At 38.2% G+C, this 22,558-nt stretch overlaps 2 protein-coding genes across 2 annotated transcripts; both read left to right on the top strand.

The window, feature by feature from the left end:
* Positions 1–882: 882 nt before the first annotated feature.
* On the top strand, positions 883–2,327 carry LOC113230944. The gene is made up of 3 exons (XM_026465053.1): positions 883–1,042; positions 1,151–2,276; positions 2,324–2,327. The coding sequence occupies exons 1-3, from the start codon at positions 883–885 to the stop codon at positions 2,325–2,327; spliced, it is 1,290 nt and encodes a 429-aa protein (XP_026320838.1).
* A 16,637-nt stretch (positions 2,328–18,964) lies between these two features.
* On the top strand, positions 18,965–22,094 carry LOC113230943 (filaggrin-2-like). Its single transcript, XM_026465052.1, has 3 exons — positions 18,965–18,973; positions 20,668–21,010; positions 21,526–22,094. Exons 1-3 carry the CDS (start codon positions 18,965–18,967, stop codon positions 22,092–22,094), a joined length of 921 nt encoding a protein of 306 aa, XP_026320837.1.
* The last annotated feature ends 464 nt before the right edge of the window (positions 22,095–22,558 follow it).

The raw sequence follows: 22,558 nt of genomic DNA, 5'->3' as shown, positions 1-22,558 counted from the left end.
CTTTATTACGAACAACAGGGATTCATGAAGTGTTAGTAACAAAAATAGCTTATAATTAGATTAGTACTTAAATTCTACTACGGATTTTGTGATTGTTGTTAAGTATCGCATCACGGGGTGCTCACTCCTATCCGCGATAGTCTTCAATAGTCCGTTGCTGCTGCCACGTATTCTGTTTAATAAAGACGCCGACTTCTTCCGTAAGAGTGCCATGAGGCTGTCGAAGCGAGCTTCAGCAAACATGGCGGACGCACTACAGAATATTATATATTTTATCCGTGCGGAGACGGAGAAAGAATACTATTCTCCGCCCCTTTTCCTCCGATGGGTGTCGTAAGAGGCGACTAACGGATTTTAGAGCTTCCATCTGCTCTACTGCGTGGTAGGGCATGGCCCGTCTGGTTAGTGACCACCGTACGCATGGTGTAAAACCCGTCAAGTGACCGCTTGTCGGTCGCGTTTCGGGATCAGCCAGCGTATAACCAGAGCTCGAGTGAATGCTGCCGCGATGCAGTTGGTCTGTGGAGGCTTCCGTCGAACCAGTGCCAGGAAGACTTTGATAACCCGCCGGCCAGGGAGACCCGTAGAAACGGTTGTTCCGCTGGCCGCCCGTGGCACAGTACAGGGGCCCAAGCGAGTCTAACCAGCTCGTGAGGCTGCCTCACCATGCCACGCATAATCTCGGGGTGGTCCGTCGTGCCGGTTGGTGACCGGAAGGTGGGGTCCCGGTGGCCATTCCCGGGGGGGTTCGGGGGCCCTTCCGTCCGGCGGGTTAATGATACTCATCTGTAGGCAGATCTCTGGCGAAACAGGCCGCCACACTTTGACCATCTGCATCGCGGTAGCTTTTCCTCGATTCACACCTCCCTCCTTTTATCCACCATGACAGCGCTTAAAATAAAATTTGGTCGAACAGCGGTGCACACCCCCACCACAACCAAACCGTTTGAGGTCGAGTTCGCTAACATCCGCGGACTCCATGCAAACCTCAATGCCGTCCACCACCATCTTGAGACGGCACGGCCAGCAATGATGTTTTTGACGGAGACGCAAATAATCTGCCCGGCCGACACAGGCTACTTGCACTATCCGGGCTTTGTGCTTGAAGAATCCTTCAAAGCCAAAGCCGGAGTTTGCTTGTTCGTTCGGGCGGATGTTTGTTGTCGGCGTCTGCGCTGTCTGGAGGACCCTTCCTTTTCCCTCCTTGTGGTACACGTCGACTTGGGCTCTCATAGCCGTGTCTATGTTTGCGTCTACCGATCCCATAATGGCGACATGGAGACAACTCGACTTATGGACCATCTTAGTCGGGTAGCAGATGATGCGCAGGAGCGGTTTCCATTGGCGGAATTGGTGTTTTTGGGGGACTTCAATGCTCACCACGAGTTGTGGTTAAGTTCCTCCAAAACTGACCATGCTGGTAGAACTGCCCATGCATTCGCCCTCACGCACGACCTGACTCAACTGGTGAACCAGCCCACCAGGATCCCAGATATAGTCGGTCACGCGCCCTCTTTGTTGGACCTTCTGCTGACGAATCGTCCAGCTGGTTACCGAGTGGAGGTTCGAGCTCCTTTAGGATCTTCTGATCACTGCTTGGTATCCAGTAAAGTGCCTCTGGACCCGCTACCGCCTTCCGCGGTATCGAAACGCCGGATTTGGCACCACTCGTCGGCAGATTGGGATGGTATGCGGGATTATTTCGCATCCGTTCCTTGGGGGCAGCGCTGCTTCAGTGGGAAGGACCCAACAGCTAGTGCGGCTGCAGTTGCTGATGAGATAGTTTTAGGGATGGAATACTACATTCCAAATTCCTATCTCATCGGCAAAGGCAGACGCAACCGATGGTTCAACCGCGAGTGTGCCAGTGCTGCTGATAAAAGGCAAGAGGCATATCGCGCTTGGATCAAAGGTATAGCACTTGGAGATCCCGAAACCCACTCGCTGAAAGCAGCCTACAATAATGCCACCAAGTCCTGCAAAAGGGCTTACATTAGAGCGGATGCCCAGCGCGTTGCTCGGGTCGGCCAAGAACTACTGACGCATCCTACGGGCAGCCGTAGCTACTGGCGTCTGGCCAAAGCCGTGCAATCCAACTTCTGCCAACCCTCGCTGCCACCATTACGATGTCCTGACGGAACTTTAGCCCACAAGCCGCAGGAGAAGGTCGATCTCCTGGCTAAACTCTTTGCGGCTAACTCCCGAATCGACGACTGCAATGCACAGCCACCTATAATTCCTCACTGTGGCCACACAATGCCCGATCTTAAAATCAGGCACTGTGATGTCCGTGCAGAGTTGCAGTCAATCGATGTCCGGAAAGCTAATGGTCCTGATGGCATTCCTCCAATCGTTCTGAAAATGTGTGCAGCGGAGTTGTCCCCCGTGTTAACGCGCCTTTACCGCCTCTCGCTCTCTTCAGGTTGTGTGCCGGAATCTTGGAGAAAGGCTAATGTGCAACCGGTCCCCAAAAAAGGAGATCGATCAGATCCGAATAATTACCGCCCAATAGCCGTAACTTCAGTTTTGTGTAAAGTGATGGAACGGATTTTAAATAAACAGCTAATCCACTACCTAGAAGAACACTCCTTAATTCACGATCGTCAATACGGGTTTCGGCCGAAACGGTCAACGGGTGATCTTTTAGCGTTTATTACACATCTCTGGGGTGTGGCTATTGATAAGCGTGGCGAGTCGATGGCTGTTAGCCTTGACATAGCCAAGGCTTTTGATCGGGTCTGGCACAAAGCTCTTCTCTCCAAACTCCCGTCATACGGCCTGCCTGCCCAGTTCTGCAACTGGGTCGCTGGCTTCCTGCATGAGCGCAGAATCCGAGTGCTGTCAGACGGATGCGCTTCGGAATTCATGTCAGTGAACGCTGGTGTCCCTCAGGGGTCCGTTCTATCCCCCACGCTGTTCCTTCTGCATATCAATGATATGCTTCCACTTGGAAATATTCATTGCTATGCAGATGATAGTACAGTGCACGGAGGGTATAATGGTCACCCTGCGGCTGGGCGGGTCGAGACTGAAGAGAAGCGAGTGAATCTTGTCATTGAGCTCAATCGGGTGTTGGACCTCATATCTCAATGGGGCTCCAATAATCTTGTTGAGTTCAATGCCAAGAAAACACAGGTGTGCGCGTTCACGGCAAAAAAGACACCATTCCTTCCCCTTCCTTCTCTTCAGGGCACACCACTTAGCCTACAGAGCAGCATTAGCATGCTCGGTACGGAGATTCGCTGCGATCTGAACCAGAGGGACTACATTGAAGCCGTGATAAAAACAGCTTCACGTAAACTCGGTGTCCTGAACAGAGTGCGACGCTTCTTCGCGCCGGATCAGTTGTGTCTCTTGTATAAGACACAAGTGCGATCGTGCGTGGAGTATTGTTCGCACCTCTGGGACGGTTCCGCTAAGTACCTTCTCGATGCCTTGGACAGATTGCAGCGGCGCGCTATACGCATTATCGGCAATGCAGAGGTCACTAATACTCTCGAACCTCTGCAATTGCGTAGAGATATTGCGTCACTCAGCGCTTTCTACCGTTTATACCACGGCGAGTGCTCTGAAGAACTCTTTGACCTTATCCCACCTTCTCCCTTCCTCCATAGGAGCACGCGTGCTGCTCTCCGGAGTCACCGCTATACTGTCTCTAGCATTCCATCGCGCACAAAGAAATTTGGTGACTCGTTTCTTTGTCGCACTTCCAAAAGATGGAACAATCTACCAGCACACGTATTTCCTCCTTCCTATGACATGGGGTCCTTCAAGCGAGGCGTGAAGAAGCACCTTGTAGGCCGGCAGGGTGAGGGCGACTGATGATGCGTTGTTTTCACGCTGCACCAGTTGTCCTTGCGTCTGGACTCCGTTTCATTTAACATCAGGTGGGACGGAGTCATCTGTCGAGCTTAGTATATATAAAAAAAAAAAAAAAAAAAAAAAAAAAAAAAAAAAAAAGAACCGTGGCAGCCGCAGCAGCGTCCTGAAGGCATTATTATATTGCGTAACCAGGGCTCTGAGCGAGCTTTGGGTATAGCTGGCCCACAGGTACAGTTGTGTGCAATAGGCTCTAAAAAGAGTAACTATCACCTCCGCCGTACATCGAGCAAACCTGCGAGCCAGCATGTCCGCCTTCACCGACAGTGCCCAGCACTTGCGTTCCATGTCCATAAAGTCCTTGAGGTCGTCGGCAATATAGTGTCCTAAATATTTAAAAGTGACTCTCTATAGTGGAAATCCATTGAGCATTATAGGCAGCACATTTTCAAGACTTCTTGCCGGCAGCCCCAAAGACCATATACTCAGTCTTTTTGATGTTATAAATTAGCCCATGCGAGGCAGCATATTCCTCGCATACTAGAATCAATTTTCTTAATGCACTAATTAATAGCCCCAGCAACACCATGTCATCGGCATAGCTAATAATATTGAGACAAACACAGTCAATGAAGCATCCCACATGAGTGTTGCTGAGTTCACCGATCAGTGCATCCATGTATAAATTGAACAACTTTGGAGGTGTCAATCCCCTTGCCTTACTCCACATTCCGCAACAAAAGGAGTAGAGAGAGCGTTACCCCATCTCACGACATTTGTTTGATTGTGGTACCAATATTCAAACAGGCCCCTTGACTCCACCTGCATGCCCGTCAATGATGATTAATTACACCATAATTTTAATGATGATACGTGGCGATCCATCCAAAAAATCAATTTACAAGTAACCTAATTATACACGAATTAATATTTTTTTAAACTAGTTTCCTACATCCGGCTATTGCGAGCAAACCGTCATGATTCACGTGTTCATGTACATATCATAAAAGCTGCCGAATGTAATAGTAAATTTATTGTGATAAAAACGGTTAATTGATTCTTGATGGGATTCAATCAATATCTAGCACATCCCGGAAGATGTTGTACGTACTTGTTCAGATTTTTTTTTGATAGAGCTTTAAACGTAATAGTAAGCACAACGTAAATTTTAATTCTTTTAAAGTGAGTGTGCCGACGGAAGATTTGTCGATCTTCATGAAGAAAAAGAGTTTTGGCTGAAGGGTATCATATATCGGTGATTACGCGGCTGGTTACCTGCCACCAGATTGCGGCACACGTCACCGACAAGGCAGTACCTACGTGTAAATTAGTTATTTAGTTTATTTTATTGTTGTATTACATTGACTTACAAATAAATGGACGACGCGTCTAATACACAAACCACGAAAAAAATGTCCCAAGTCAACCTATTTAAACGTAGTGACATGTAAAGGAATATGAAAAAGCTAAAACGTTGAATTTAAATTGTAATGTCATCGCAGTACTGTCTAATTTTGCTTGCTTCGCTGTCAGTCGAACAAACGAAGACTAAAGCGTGAATGACGCTCTGTATACGATTTTAACGCCCTATAAGTTCGGACATTTTTTAGCGCGGACCCGACGTCCATATAATTGTAAGTCAATGTTGTATTATATTGTATGTATGTTAGTTTTTAAGGTATATATTATATGGGTCATGTGGCCAGAAATAAATGTCTAAATAAATAAACAAAATAAAATATGCTACTCATGGACATATAGTTTAGAGTAACTCTAAAAGGTTGAATTTTGATAACAAAGTTCATATGAACTCCAAGCCACACACACAAATGGCTTTGGTTGATTTCACATAGACTCTTGTCGGTGTAGCGTTCTCCACTCCTCACGGTTCATAGTTCTTTGACCTCTTTATAGCTGTTCACTTTGATCTTTTTTTTTTGCGTTTTTTCTTTTTCCTTCTATCCTCCCCTTAATTATCACTTTCACAAATTCGTCATTACGTAACAAATGTCTCTCTCTTCTCCTCTCCATTGTTAAAATAAAATAAAAAAAATAAAATTGGTACTTTGCATACATCATTTTTGTATATCAACTGAACTAAATAAAACACATATACTATATAATATACAATTTTCAAATGGCTACAAATTTCGTTTGTAAAAAAATAAATTCTGAAATTGACACAAACAACAAATAAATCAACACAAACAAAAAACAAAAAACAAAAAAAAACACATACAAAATGAACCAAATTAGTGCGGGAAATATGTGAATTCGAGCTAGAGGTAGTATCGACTATTAATATCGCTATGTGACTGGATACGATCCAGGTCAAAGGTCGCCATATTAAGTCTACGGGAAAAATATCCAAATAAAGAAGAAAAATAAGAAAGACTGCACTTAGGTAGGGAATTTTTACACAATACAAGTCGTGCTCCTGGTGGTAAGCAACACGTCTATCCGCAACAGTTGCAGTGCCACTCAGAGCTTTCAATCGCAGTCCCACCACCGGCACCTTTACACTAAACCGTATCGCAATAATAATAATAATAAATAATAAATGTTTATTTCAGTAATACAATTAACTTTACATTAACAGTAGATGGTACCTCCTATTAAGCTTATCAAGCCTGTGTCAGGAGGCACCGCTCTTCCATAGCTATAAATGCATATTTAACATTTTTAAGTTATACATAATGTAGTGTTTAATTTTTACATTTCCAAAGGTCGACAAAAACAAAACAAACAATTTTTTTTTTTTTAACAATTTTCAATTTTCTTAACTTCTAATTTTAAATTTAATTTGAATCTTAAAACGTATGTGTGTGCATTTGTATATGAAAAAGTATGTGTGTGTGTGTGCGTGCGTGCGTGTGTGTGCGTGTCCGTGTGCGTGTGTGTGTGTGTGTGTGTGTGAGTGAGTGTGAGTGTGAGTATGAGTGTGTGTATGTATGTATGTATGTGCGAGTGAGTGTGTGTATGTATGTATGTGTGAGTGAGTAAGTGAGTGAGTGTGAGTGTGTGTACGTATGTATGTATGTCTGTGGGGAGGGGGTCTGTGTGTATGTGTGTTAACCTGTTGCCATAGATTAGGAAAGTAGTGTTAATGCTCACATTACTGCTTGTCGGCAGAAATAGGTAAGGTGGCAGTACTTCCCTGGACAAACTCTTTCACAATAGCCCTACTGCTACCAAACATAAAATATAACTTTTTGAAAGCGATCTTATATCTGTAGTAGTTGCAGTAATTTATATGTTAAATCAAGTTGGTGTACGTGAATTTACAAGCGTTGCTGAACGAACATTGTTTGTTTTAATAATATGAAATAGTGATGAGAAGCTTCTTGGTAATCAAAAATAACTCTGTATTATGTTTTATGGCGTTGTTGTACAAAAACTGTATCAAAAGATCATTAGATCGACTTCCTTTATTCATGGCAACTCGAAACAATATACCGTATGTGTTTTACAGCTACTTCAACACCTGTTTAGCGAATCGCAACAGTCGCTACTAATCTTTTTTGTATAGACAGCAGCACACCAAGCTACACATTGACAGATCTTGTTTCGTTGTCCTGTGTGGTATAGCTTAATGTAAACAGGTAACAAGTATGTGCGGATTAAGATATTTAATTTTTGCTTTTTACTTTATTATTATTACTCATCACATCAAGGAACCCATACTCAATAAACCTATGAAAATAATTAGAGTTTTATTGGCAGTATGGGCTTCGTTTTTGCCTGTCATTTTTTACGACCGTTTGTAAATCGATTTTAATAACTGCCTTCTTGACGTGTTATGAAACACCTTATTTAATTATGATAACATCAAAATACGTGACGGGGGCAATGTAAGTAATTTACCAAAGCATCAGTATGATTATCTTGCCACTGATTGAAGAAGGTCGTTTATCGTCTTTACGGAACAAACTGTCAGGTCCTCTCTGTGCTTCCTCTTTTTGGATGTAAACTGTATCGAGCTTTATACTTTTAACCCTTAGTTACTCGCACAAACAAAACCACACGACTACTCGAATAGGGTCCTCAGTGACCCCAATTTATTAAGAAGATTTCTAATGAAGTAATAATGGTATTCCATAAAAGATTCAATATCAAATAAAAACTAATCGGAACTTATAATAAAAATAAAACTAATAACCTTCGTGGAATTACATCTGTTTGTCAAGTTTTATTGGAATCGGTTACCAGAAAGTGCACTAAATTGGATTTATTTCCTAGTTTGTGACCATTAGAGGTGGAATATTTTCTTCAAATTGTGACCACTGCTACCCCTGTACCACTGTATTTCTAACAAAAATTTTTAAAAAAATTCATTAAAATCGGTTCACAAATACCAGAGTTATCGCGTAAAATACATATAAACATAATCTCAGTACAGAGTACTAAAAAAACCGACCTCAAAAGTACGTGGAATTACGTCTATTTGCTAAGTTTCATTGAAATATCCCCTAGTTCGCCACTATACAGGACTTGATACTGGAGATAATAAACATAGGTTCTCACTACGACACTACTACTACTCAAAGTATATCGAGGGAAATACGTCTTGAATTGGAGAAATAGCAAAATCAACTAAATAATTGCTAAAAGTAATTGCTCCTAAATTAAAGTTAGGCGCTATTTATAAAAATGAATCTTCATGCGTGAACAGCCACCCTTAGAGGTGGATGATTTCCTTCAAAATGAAATGGGACCACTATGGAAGTACCCCCTTTCCAACAAAAAAAGAATCATGAAAATCGGTTCACAAATACCGTAGTTATCGCGTAACATACATACAAAAAAAAAGAAAAAAAAAGAACATACAGTCGAATTGAGAACCTCCTCCTTTTTTGAAGTCGGTTAAAAAACACGCAGTCGAATTGCGAACTTCCATCTTTTTTGAAGTCGGTTAATTATCATCTCGAAAATTACGCTTTTGCAGCATCACGAAATCATAGTCAAAATAACATTTATTCTTACTAATCAGAATCACTGGTATCACATGTCTGATCTTAGAGTGGTCGTTGAAAACAAATTTAGTGCATTGCATGCATTTTTGCACAATTATTGCAATTACATAGTCCACGTTTAGCTGTCAATGGAACTGATCGCCTCTCTAGATTATACACCTACATACATTGACTTACAATTATATCGACGTCGGGTCGGCGCTAAAAAGTGTCCGCACTTGTAAGGCGCTAAAATCGTATACAGAGCGCGACACTCCGCTTTAGTCTTCATTTGTTCTACTGACAGCGCGATACTGCGATGACATTACAATTTAAATTTCGAATAGGTTGACTTGGGACATTTTTTTCGTGGTTTTTGTATTAGACCCGTCGTCCATTTATTTGTAAGTCAATGCCTACATAAGTCATTTTTTGAAATTGCATTTAAGTTTACCCGTTGTCTTGATGATCTTGTACTAGTTATAATGCACGCTGACACAGGAAATAGCGTCTCATATAATAACAATAATAGATTTACTTGACGAAAAATTTTACGAAACTACTCGTACGGAGTCACGTACTAAGAGTGCAGGGATATGTGCATACTCTTTGGCGTCCTGTTTGTCACTAAAATATCATATTTGGGAAGTTACTGTTGCGTTCCGAAAGACCGGAGTATTATTTTATACCGCGCAAAGGTAAGTTAACCCCATAAATGTAATTTAAAACACTGTTCTCTAGTTTCCGTTACATCGGGCAAGGCAGTTATCGGATTTTTCGGTCTGCCAGTTGGTTTATTATTTCTTTAGAGATGATTTATAGGAAGAGAGAACACTGGGATATATACGAAACCTTTGATTTTGACTTCAAAACTTCGAATAAGAATTGGAGTCAAAGTCTTGGTACTGTTGATTTTTCCATCTTTCCACCAGTTCATCTGCACAGTCAATTCTCTTTCTGATGTTTTCAGTTATGACAGAGCCAATACGTCGATATATACAATGGCACTGTGTACAATTTCTAAATGGATATCATTTTTATAATGACACGAATGTAATAGATCCACTAAACTTTACTTATGTTCGTAATGTGTTATCAATTTTTGTACGATACTGATAATATAAATAACTAAGACTATGACGGGACGATAAGTCGTCTGCCTGGTAAGGACACTCCTGTCCATAGCAGTTACAGCGCCACTCAGAGCTTTATATCGCAAAGATTTGAGGGGCACTGCCACTGCGCCCGTCACCCTGAGACGTAAGTTGATAGGGCCCATGTGTCTGTAATTTCACCAGCTCCACTACCCTTCAAAACTGGAATACAGTAGTGATCATATTGCTGCTTGGCGGCAGAAACAGGTGAGCAAATTACACTTGAAATCGTAATATTGATTAAACTCTTCTACTTATTCGTAAGACAGATTCCTATAAGAAGAATGAATATGAAACTCTAGGCGTTGCTCTTTGTAAATAAACATTTGTACCAACATATTTATCATTTACGATATTTATTTCAAATATATCGATCAGATTGAGACAACTTATTACCATGGATTTTAGTCATCTAAGTGCACTGAAGTTATAGTGCATAAGATATTGTGTATCAAGGTCGTTAAATAAGAAACTATTAACGAGAGTTTGTTAGAAGATATAGATACAGCGATACTTTATATATAAGGCTTGATTCATATCGCCGAGATGCAACGCAACGCGACAAAAAAAGCGTGCAATGCAACATTAACCTTATACCCTACAAAATAAGGCAACATTCCATTTAACAAACAAATTAAAACGGGCTGCAGCGAGCTGCGACAGGCGCACTTTATAAAATGCAGTGTACTATAGAACATATTCCCTATTGAATAAAGGACACATTTCTTCAAACAACAAAAAATAAAAGAGTAAAGCTGCGCAGCGTCGACGCTTTCCGACTCCGCCCACTTGTCTCGCCTCTGACAATACAAAGTGTAACTTATTCGAACAAAAATGTTTTAGAAGGCGTTCAGTAAAATATGATCGAATTGTAAATGTTTAGTTTCTTTCATACTTCACGTTTATGCGAAATACACGTTCAGATTTTTCGAGCATAAAACTTTTTGCTTAGTCTTGACGGAACAAATGCATAGGCCGATAATGTAATGAAAAAGCCCGTGGGCATAATTTAATATGATAAGGTCCACTTTGTCTGCATGTTATGACACTGTTTACGAGCAAGTGTGATGAAAAAGTTATTTTTTTAATTATTGGCTTAATTACGATGCAAATATTTGAAAAATTGTAATGTAATATCTTGCCGATCTCTTCGTTTTATCTCTCAATCATCTTCTAAGACATCAAATAGTACTGCTTGTTTCGAAGTAATATTAATGTGCCAGATATTTACACCAATTTACTTGAACAACTATCCAGAGCAGATCCGATTTAGAAAAGATTGTTTTCTAAATCGTTCCTATTGGAAGTTGTACCGACCACCAGACCGCCGAGGTTGTCAAACTCGTGCGATATAGATTTTATATATTACTTCCTTGAAATCAAAAATTTTATTCAAAACCTGCACGTCGCAGTAGGCTTAACCCTTCGAATACATTTTAAAGTTCCCAACCAGGATTATGCCAACGTAGTGAGCTTCAAAGAAAGATTTAAGATTTTGACATTTACTCAGCAAAGGGTCGAATATAAAACAATACAGTACGAAATCTTGTAAAAAAAAAAAACCAAGTTCATCATCAACTTGAGACTTTCTCGACTGCACGAGCTGTCGATTGAACGATTCTTTGTCTAGACGGAACCTCGACTGGACAGTTTCTATATACTCAATATATTAAAAAAAAATCGCACATTCATGATTTGATCTACAGCAAAGCACACGAAACCGAATAATACTGTAATTGTCACTAAGGAAGATCCGATCTTGATTTTATAATAAATAATACTGATTAATATAAAATATTAGCCTAACTGATATACATCACAATGAAACATTAACCGAATGGGGGTCAAAACTTGAGACTAAGCGTGACCTTTTTCTTTATTGCTTTACTTATTGCTATAACTGTGTTCGTGACTTTATTTACTAAGCACAAATTAAGGGGCTGCATGTACAAATTAAGTTTGTTAGGTTATAATTACCATTGCCCCTTAAAACTAATATAGTCAACCAATGGATATATCTTCTTAAAAAAGAGATGAATGCTTCGTCTTCTTCTAGGAGCATGTCAATGGGTCAATCACCTTCCATTGCTGTTCTGTGTCCTTTGAAGCCTTGATCTTTGATTTACTGCTACGAGACGACATTAAGTTTTTCAATTCGATCTAAATAACTTCGTCGAGGTCTTCACCTGCCTATCCTTCTTTCGATCCTTAAGAAGATGGTTTAAAGATACATATTTCGTTTGTTTTTTCCACATTAAGCATGTTTACTTCCTTTATAATGTCATGAATTGATTACATAAATGTTTCTTTCTCTTAAAGTTTTAATGGCTGAAATAGCTCCTTTTGCCTTAGTAGTGAAATACACTAGATTTTTATAATAACGCCCCGAGTTCACTGATCCTGATCGACAAATCATGAAAAGGTGTATTTTTTTAGTTTTGGTTTTCCTAGGTTTCCTTTTCAATCTTCCCTTTTATTAATGCTTCAGTTGTCTTTAATAAGCTTCTCCTTTATTGCACTACTCTAATTGCTGACGCTAATACTATAACAATTAATGTAGGTACTATAGTGTTGTTCCATTAAGTCAATTGGGATCACCGAAAAGATTTCGAAATATATTCCAGTTGCCCAAATTTTGTTTCATTATTTAGCGCCCTTGGTATATATAGTAAGATAATATTTTTGTAACAAACAAAGGTCTAAAGATTCTACGATCGAACTTTGTCGAAAACTTTTTATGTTTAATAGGAAAGTTAAAACATTTCACATGATACGTAATTGTTTCATAAACTTCGCATATATAAATGAATTTCATGTAATAAAAAGCATTTTCGACATGTACCTTTATATAATACCAAAGATACAACTTCATTGTTAGTAAATACGTCATTCAAAGTTTCGTCAACATATCTGATACCCTAAGTTACAATTGCTTACAATAAATATGTTGAACATAAAAGTGAATCCTGATGACATTGAAGTGGACGATGTGGACTGTATGAAAATTGAGCGAAGAAAACGACAAAATAGGGCACAAATATAGATGAAATGCAATAACAAAAACATACCTATTATAATTCACGACACAGTCTGATAATCATTCATCAATAATGAAGAGGTTGTAAACCGCTAACGTGCCGTGACCAGGATTACGGCAATAAAATAAAATACTCCGAGGCACATATTTATTTCATAAGTAAAGTCGAAAGGAAAAAGGAAGGCTGTAACAAGAAAAGGGTATAAAAAAACAGGTAAAACGCTACAAAACACTCCCTACTTAAGTACTAAAAACGTGAGACAGACTTACCCCGAAAAGGCCGAGTTTTACAATATTACTAGGTTAGATTGGTATTAAAATTGGCACCCGATTTAGATTGGGAACTGGTGAAAGGATCAAAATTAGATGAGCAGCACTCCTCGTTTCAGCGATTGAGCAGATAGTGACGACGGAATGAAAACAAAGTAAGAATAACGGGCAAAGGAATTAAGAACGATTCAAAATTTAAAAACAAGTGGCCAGCAACCAGAAAAAAGGTGATAAAAAGGCGGAATGACGATGGGAGGAGGTTGCATCGTCACAATAACACAAAAGAAAAAACGTATCAAAAAGATTAGAAAAAAAAACAATGAGTTCGCGACGGACAGGATCTGTTCCACCATCTGTTACCTCACTGACTTTAGTTTTGATAGATACATAGATTCATTCAATCGAAGTTCATTTAGTAAAACCGTCAAGAATAACAACCAAAACTATATATATTACTTTGGATTAGATCGCATAATAGGTTAAGGTCAAGAGCTAGTGCACGAAGATCCTTAGAGCGATATGTGCTTGCTACAGTACTTACGAAGAGGCGCTATCCATATATCTTTGATTATATATCAATCGTAGTCGTTTTTTATAACATGATAACAATAACGATTCTTGAACCTGAATGACCCCAGCCGACTGCACTATCAGGAACACTGCTTCTCTAATTTAATAGTTTAAAATTTGTCTTTTAGGTCTTTAAAGGGATAAAAAAGATACCCAAAATAGTATTAGAATGTGACAACCAACCTGTGGTGATGATCATAAGTTCAAGATATCAAAAAATCGTTGAAGTTACGTAGTCGTTCGACTGCAGTCCTATCCAAAATTGGTATTCGCGTATCACTTGAACGAACATTGATATGAATTCAATTGCATGTCTACAATTATTAAACTATAAACTTTATGCAATATTCAACATTGTAAGAAGAATTAAATTTATTTTGTTTATCTTTTTATTTTTAAAGAAAAGTTAAGTTGACCATCATTTTGTTCAGAATAAATAAATAAATAAATAACGCACACACTCAACATAGCTCCGCACTAGGTAAACCCTGAGTCGCAGGTGCCATGGACACACACTTAGACAACCACAAATTACACCCAAACTCACGAGAGAAATAATTGTAGCCCACACAACTATTTCTCCCGGCCCGGGAATCGAACCTGGGACCTCTGCGTGGCAGCCCGGCATGGTAACCGTTCGGCTACGGAGGCAGTTAGAATAAAGAAATACTTTATAATATTTATAAATTATGTAATAGTTGGGGTATACTTATACATTGGCAGAATTTAAGTTACATTCATTATCTGATTTTGACAAAGCGTTTGACTTCGTCGCCTATACTCCTTAATATTGGCGGAAAACCTGACGAAAAAATTTTTCCATAGAAAAACGAAATAATTATATAAGTAACGTGAAATAAAATAATAGAATCTATCATGAGCACATGATTCGTTAAAACGTTTTGACATGCAAATAATGATATTAATAATAACTTGATTCTACATTATATGTATTTCGTGTTATTCGATTTTCGTGATTGCTATCCCTACATCGGAAATTAAACTATTTTTTCGCATTTAAAATGGCGTGTAATATAGTTATTTTTTCGAAACAAGCCAACATTTCGGGTTCGTTAGAGGTCCTATGGTCTCGGATGACGTATGGGACGTGTAAATAATAACATTATAGACCCATAAATGATTCCAAGGCCGGTTAACTGACACCAGATAGCGCCACACGTCCCCAGGCTAGTGCAATTCGGGTAGATTAATTATTTCTAGGAGTTTTTATATTATATCATATGTATGTTAGTTTTTAATATATATATTATATGGATTATAGTTACCTGATGTAAATGTATAGATAAATAAATTATGTAAAAGTTAAATAATAATATAGCTATTTACTCAATGTTTTCAAAGGTTTTGTAACATTATGTTTTTCACAAAATGTAATTTTATCTATAAATTCGTACGTACAATCAACTTTGTCTGTTACTAGAAATATCACTAAGAATTAGCCTAATGGTCACCCTACAAATGCAGTTTATTATAGGCTTTGTACCATTAAATCAAAAACAATTTGCGATGAAGGCCCTGTGAGTACTTATTTTTTGTTTCTCTATAATTCATATGTGTTAAAATGTTTGTGGCACGTAATTTTAATATTAGTTAAGTTATCAGTTTAGACAAGTTCGTTTTCACGTTTTGATTCTACCGGAAGTTGATCGTGGGACTTCCCATCCTCATCATGACTGTGTTGAGTTACAAGATCGTGAATTTAAATTGTAGAATATCTACACTATAGACACTATAGACTGTAGGTGTTCTACCGGTGAATGTGCCTATAAGTTTCATCGGCTCATCTCGTCCGCCCCCTTTTACCATCGGATATTCAAACGTACGGCGGGATATCAACCTTATTTGGTCGATATTCCCTTTACGCGTACTAAGAGCTTTACGTCATCTTTTATTATGCGCACAGGAATAGAATTTCCTGCCTGCGAATGTGTTTCCAAGCACATACAATTCGAGTATCTTTAAGGTTTCTTTTATAATATTAAGTGACGGGACGAACGAGTCGTACGCATGATGTTAAGCTACACGCCTGTCCATAACAGTTGCAGTGCCACTGCGCCCAACACTCTGAAATATAAGTGACAAGTCTCACGTGCCCTTTCACCAGTACCCTTACCCTTCATAACCGGAACACGGTAATTCTAACGTTACTGCTTGGCGGCAGAAATAGGTAAGGTTGCAGTACTTCATTAGACGACCTCTTTGACATAGAACTCTACTGCTAATAAAAAGGTGCGACTAAATAGGCATCTTCTGGGCGAGCTCGTTCCATCATAGATCCTATCTTTGCTCCTGAGCTAGGTATTGGTCAAGAGCAAGTCCATTTTATTTAAAAAAAACCACAAGGAGCTTAGCTAAAACAATGCTCAAGAATAGCTAAATAACACGAGAATATTTTACTGTTAATGCAATAATTTAATAACTCTGTTTTATTCTACAGAGGTGCAAAAGTTATGAAATTTTTTTATATTATTTTAACCGCCACTGTAGTTGTACTGTTACCATACTGATCTGCCACGCAGAGGTCCCAGGTTCGATTCCCGGGCCGGGAGAAATATTTGTATGGCCTCATTCATTTCTCTCATGAGTTTGGGTGTAGGTAATTTGTGGTTGTCCATGTGTGTATCCATTCACTCGGCACTCACAACACAGGGTTTTCCCAGTGCGGGGCTATGAGTGTATGCGTTTAAAAAACATATGCTAAAGTACGTAATTATTTTACATTTGGATACTATTTTCATCATATGATAGCATTTTATGCAATTTAGATGGTCGGACGATATCGTCAGGGTGGTCGGAAGATTGTGGATGAGATTCGCACAGGACCGATTGAGCTGGCGTGAAAAAAGGAGGCCTATATCTAGCAGGGGTTAACGGGCTGAGATGAATGAACGCATTTTATGCAATCGTTGTATAATCAGGGTGCTAAAGCCGAGCACCGTGGTTAATAGGTACGAGATTTTAAGACCTAATTATGTAATGATTGCGTACAATACTTTCTCTTCTAGTTAATTAATTTAAATTAATTAATGTATATTTCGTTCAATCCATAACAACAAACGAAATAAAAAAAAAAATATCATCCTTTTTTCAGGTATTTATTTGGGTAGGCAAAGGTTCCTCCATTCAGCCTCTTCATATATTTAGACGAAAGCCGAACAAACGATACTAACAAAAAATCAGAGAAATGGAATAGAAGTGGCCAAGTACCGCTTATATTTTAATCAATATTTTTTTTAATAAAGGGTTATGGTCAGGTTAGGTCAATTTAACTAATCGGAGGCAGTATAGCGTTTGAGCAGCGTCATGTTTGATATTTTAATTGGCAACAATACAATATTGCTAAAAAAAATATTGTATTAAAATTAAAAGTTAGTTTCACCACTTTAGCGCTGATAGCCTTTAATATGATAATAATGTGCCAGATTAATAATTAGCAGTAGTAGCGCTCCTTGTGAAAGAGATCGTCCAGGGAAGTACTGCCAATTTACCTATTTCTGCCGGCAAGCAGTAATTTAGCATTACTACATTCCGGTTTAGAACGGTAAGGGTGGTGGTAAAATTACGGGCACAAGGGACTTGTCGACATGTCTCGAGGTGACAGGCGCAGCGGCAGTGACCCTAAAACCTTTGCGATTTAAAGCTCTGAGTGGCACTGCAACTGTTATGGATACGCGTGTCGCTTACCACCAGTTACCTACACGACTTGTTCGCCTCGTCACGTTGTATTATAAAAAAAGACAACTACGCCATTTGCCAGGTCTCAAACTAGGGAATTCATTGTCCTGTAAATACCAGAGCAATGAAATTTACTCCAAAAAGTGTCATTTTTCAAATTGGTCATGCCGGGAATCGAATCCGTGACTAGCCACGCGTGCCGTCAAAAATGTGCGATACTCACAACATATTTGCCCTCTTTATTACATTACGACCATAGAGTGTATGGTCGTAACTTAATAAAACATGTAATAATATAATAAGCCCTGTGATACATCTATACCGAGCTGTACCTTGATCTAGGGCTTGGATAAAATTTCTAAAGTCTTACACGTTTTCTATAATAAGATTTCGGTTGACATTAAAATTTTGCCATTTACAAGGTTTAAAACTATAGTGAAACAAAAACTTTGTATATACTAAAGGTTATTAAACCGCTTCTGCATACTTGGAGGACAAAAATCTGTGCTAGTGACCCGTTTAACTTCTGCAGCTATTCCCAATCTAAGATGTTTGAAATAAATATTATAAATGACAAATGTATGGACCACTTTCGGAAACTATACCCTAGAGTTTCTTGCTCATTCTTCTCTGGGGAAATTGCCTCACGAATGACTGGTAGAGTTTAATGAATATGACGATTTCAAGTGTAATTTGCTTGAATTTTGATCTAGATTTTAGTCTTTTCTATATACTATAAAGTCACGATTAGACTTAGTTCTAGATACTTTACATTAATGTAAAAAAATGTTATTTGGTTTGAATAAATCGTGCCATATATTATGTTACACCGAAAAAATAATGGTAAAAAAATTAAATTGCGCACATAAATTCCGAAAACTGAGATTGTCCGGATTCGAACCCGCAACCCTCTGCTAAGTACTGCTCGAGCCTCTGCTCCTTACCCTTCAAATCTGGAACATCTGTTGGAAAATCATATTGAACGGGCACTAAGCTATCTGCCAGGAGATGCATTGTATAAAAAATGTTAAGGTGTTAAGTAGATCATCAGATTAAAATATGCTTTGTCAGTCATCAAATTGAATCATGCATATACAAACGACTGCGTATTGAAAAGCTCGGTTCTGCAAGCTCTATTCACAAAACATCTATTAACCGCAATTGTTTAGCTTTCGAATTGATTTCAAATATCGATATTAATTGCTTTTTGTCGATTAGAGAGAATCCTTGAGAATACTCCATGCTCCTTATATTTTGACAGACGAGGTCGAAAAAAAAATTTAATTACTCGTGCACATGTTTTATTATCTGTGTAATAAAGGTGACGTCAGTTGCGTGAGATATAAGGATTAGGATCAGATTGTCTATATATAATGGGGCGTACAAGTAAGCATCATCACAGTTTGATCTGAGCATCCTAACCAAACACATTTGGTTCAGATTTTTGGTCACGTGCGGATCCCAAAATGAAACTGGTAAATTTATCTATTTTTTGTTTTGAATTGTAAACTTTTTTGAGGAACATCTTTTATTCTGAGTAAAACTTTAATGATTTCTATTTAAAGAAGTAAATTAAAATTAACATATAAATTAAAAACAGTATTTTTTCAAATTTATATCCAAAACTATTGATCCTCTGCATTGCCTTTTTTAAAACAATATTCAAAATGTTTTAGACGGCAAATAAAAAATAATTAAATTACCAAAAAATTATTGCATTAAGTAAATAATAAAAATACTTACAAAAAAGTTGCAAAATTATATACAAATACAAAAGTCATCAAACCATTTAGGACCTTAAGAAAATAATTCGAAATATTTTTATTCGAAGTTTGCACCACGCCTGGAACTTCAAAATTTCTGTCCTAAGATTGACTGGCTAAACTTGCTCCTTAGCAAATAGGCCGTGTGTAGTACATTATTCTGTTATATTTACATTACTGTTCATTGTTGGCGTTGTAATTTATAAAGTACGATAAATCATTATGAAAGTAACGGAATCAAAAGATTATATAAATCTATAAATTTTCGAGTGTTAGATGCAACATAATTTACGCCTCGAAGTCATTATTCAACTATCATTAACTTACGCTATACTATGCTATATTTAATAATATGTATTAACTTATGCTATACGTTCATAAAAGCTCTACTTAAGTAAGCATTTTACTAGGTTGAGGACACTTTAGTATCTCACAAGTTGTCGCATGACGTCAGGGATGCGTGCTTTACAATCGTCCGCATCTCATCATAGTACCCTACATTTAAACTAACCGGCAATTATGCTGCCTTTGTTCTTGGTTATTTTGTGGTCTTTGAAATTAAGAAATCTTTAAGTCATAACTGATGTTTATAGTCTTGTAAGATTTGATTCTAATAACCCTAAACAAGTCAGAGCTTCCATAAAATATTGCTGCATTTGAGTGTCCAATATGTTATTTCTATCGCTATTCTGTATTGGCCAATTGTGTATTTTTTGGGGATACGCATTTTCCATTTAGAATTTGAAAATGCAGTAATGATGTCAACCAATGTTAAATGATAATTATTGATTGATGATTTAAATAATTATGTTATGTAATTTGCATTTATTTTACTAAGGGATAATAAGAAACAAAAATAAGTAACTAATCCGAAACCTACAAGGTAGTTGCTATTACTTTATCTAACGTACTATATGCATATTAAGTAAGAGTGCTGCTAGTATTTTGAAATGGCAGGGTGATAAGAGGATTCAATTTTGTGTATTTCTATTCTGAATGTGTTATATCTCTTTGATTTATTTTCTTTTTGTTTACATTTATGAAATATTGTATAAAAATTATAAAAGGTGTCAGTTCTGTCGATTTTTTTTTGCTAAACTTTGCAAGTCGTAGAATAAGATAATGATCTTAAAACTCTATGACAATCTTTTTTCTACTATTTAAAACAATGCTTTGATATTTTTCTTCTATAAGTTATCTTCTCGAATCAATTTTTATTTTAGTAGCAGTGAGTGCTAACAAAAATTATTTTGTTCGTCTTCTTGATGACTTTATCTGTACACTTTTATTATGATTATTAATGCAAATAAATTGGTGGGAGTTATATTGTTACTACGGTGTACACTTTTATTTTTACTTTTCTTAGCAGTTTACTCACCTTATTCTATTTCGTTTTCTGATTTCAGTTCATAATTATTGCCACCCTTGTTGCCGTCAGCTACGCTGCACGTCTGGACAATCTGGAGAGATCCTACCTTCCTCCTGGCAATAACCGTGGCTCTAACATTTTCGGATCCCAAGGCTCTAATGCTTTTGGATCACAAGGCTCCAATGGATTCGGATTCCAAGGCTCTAATGGTTTCAATAACTTCGGATCTGGCTCTCATGGTGCTTCCAGATTTGGGTCTCAAGGCTCTTTTGGTGCCAGGAATGGAGCTTCTGCCTTCCACTCTGGTTCTAACCTGAACGCTGCTACTTCCAACCAGTATCTGCCTCCTGATCATGAACATGGCGCTGGATCGAACGGAGGTTTGTATTGTATTGTACTCTTGTTCTTTATTTTGAGAAAAAGCAGCTAAATAACAAGTTTAGAATATTTCACAACGATTCAATTTTACCACACTTGGAATTGCTGCAGTATTCATTTTGCAGGATCATTATTATTTTTTATTGATTTAGCTACTAAGGAAAATCAACATGATAGAGATATTATTATATTCTATGTGACTAAACTCTGACGTATAAATTTTGGGTCTCATAGAATTATGAACCTCCTAAAAAAATTCTACGTTTTGAACTGTCTGCTCTCAATAATATCTATGTGGATATATCTTTATCAACATTTTACACGTCCGAGCACTGGGCACGGGTTTCCTCTAAGAAAAGAGCTTAAGCTATAGTCTGACAATTTGATCCAAATCTGTCCACTTCCTTCAGTTATACCTACTCTAACTAATAACTTCTGCAATACATACACAACCACTTGTTTCCCGCTATAGTAGACACACAATTTCATGAAATAAAATATTTTTATCTTTCCACAGCTTTCTCTCGCTACCAGACCGGCCAATTTGGATCTCAAACTCCCAGCAACAAGTATGGTACTCCATCTGGACAATTTGGTCAAGCCGGTAACTCTTTTGGCAACCAACCTGGTTCCTTTGGTCAGCATGGTTCTGGCAGCTTCAGCCAAAGTGGACATAGTTCTCGATTTGGACAGAATGGACATGGTGCTTCTGGATTTGGTCAGAATGGACATGGTGCTTCTGGATTTGGTCAATCTGGATCAAACTTCGGACAGACTGGTTCATCTTTCGGACATGGTGGATCATCCCATGGACATAGTGGATCATCTTTCGGACAGGGTGGCTCGTCTTTTAGACAGAGCGGATCATCGTTCGGACAAGGTGGTTCATCTTTCGGACAGGGTGGGTCATCTTTCGGACAGGGTGGGTCATCATTTGGTAAAAGTGGATCAAACTTTGGCCAGACCAATGCCTTCGGTCAGGGTCTAGGTGCGGCTGGTCGTCAATACCTAGCTCCTAAGACCCAGAATAACTTCCAGAATATTCCTCAGCAGAGCTTCGATGAACAGACCGGCTACCATTACTAGGTTCAGGCATTGATGTATTTATGTAGCCAATTATATAATGTGTTTCAATAAATGTATATTTTGTAATTACTTCTGTTGTTTAATAATAAATCCTATCTTAAATAGCAAGTCACCAAATAGTACATTAACTAAAGCTCAATTGCGAAAAAACGTGACAATTACTTTCCGATAGATACATACAATCCTTCTTAGCTCTATATTTTTTTATTATTCCTGCGTGAAGTGCGTTAGTAAATTGAATAAGTTACAAAAGATGTTTATCTTGGGAATTTCACAGCATTCTTCTTCTTGTCGTATCGATAAATCTTTTGTTTTATAATCACATAGGCTTTGAACAATTTGTTGCAAATTGTTGTCCGTCAGCTGTGGCCATGAGACCTGTAAAAATCTCGAAACGTTAGCTTGTTTATAAAGATATGCTATTCAGATCCGAAAATATGGTTTCATTAATCAAAACCTGAGAA

The sequence above is a fragment of the Hyposmocoma kahamanoa genome, unplaced genomic scaffold (assembly GCF_003589595.1).
Source record: "Hyposmocoma kahamanoa isolate Upper Pololo Valley unplaced genomic scaffold, ASM358959v1 64, whole genome shotgun sequence".
Lineage (NCBI taxonomy): Eukaryota > Metazoa > Arthropoda > Insecta > Lepidoptera > Cosmopterigidae > Hyposmocoma > Hyposmocoma kahamanoa.
This window is presented reverse-complemented; position numbering and strand designations above follow the sequence as displayed.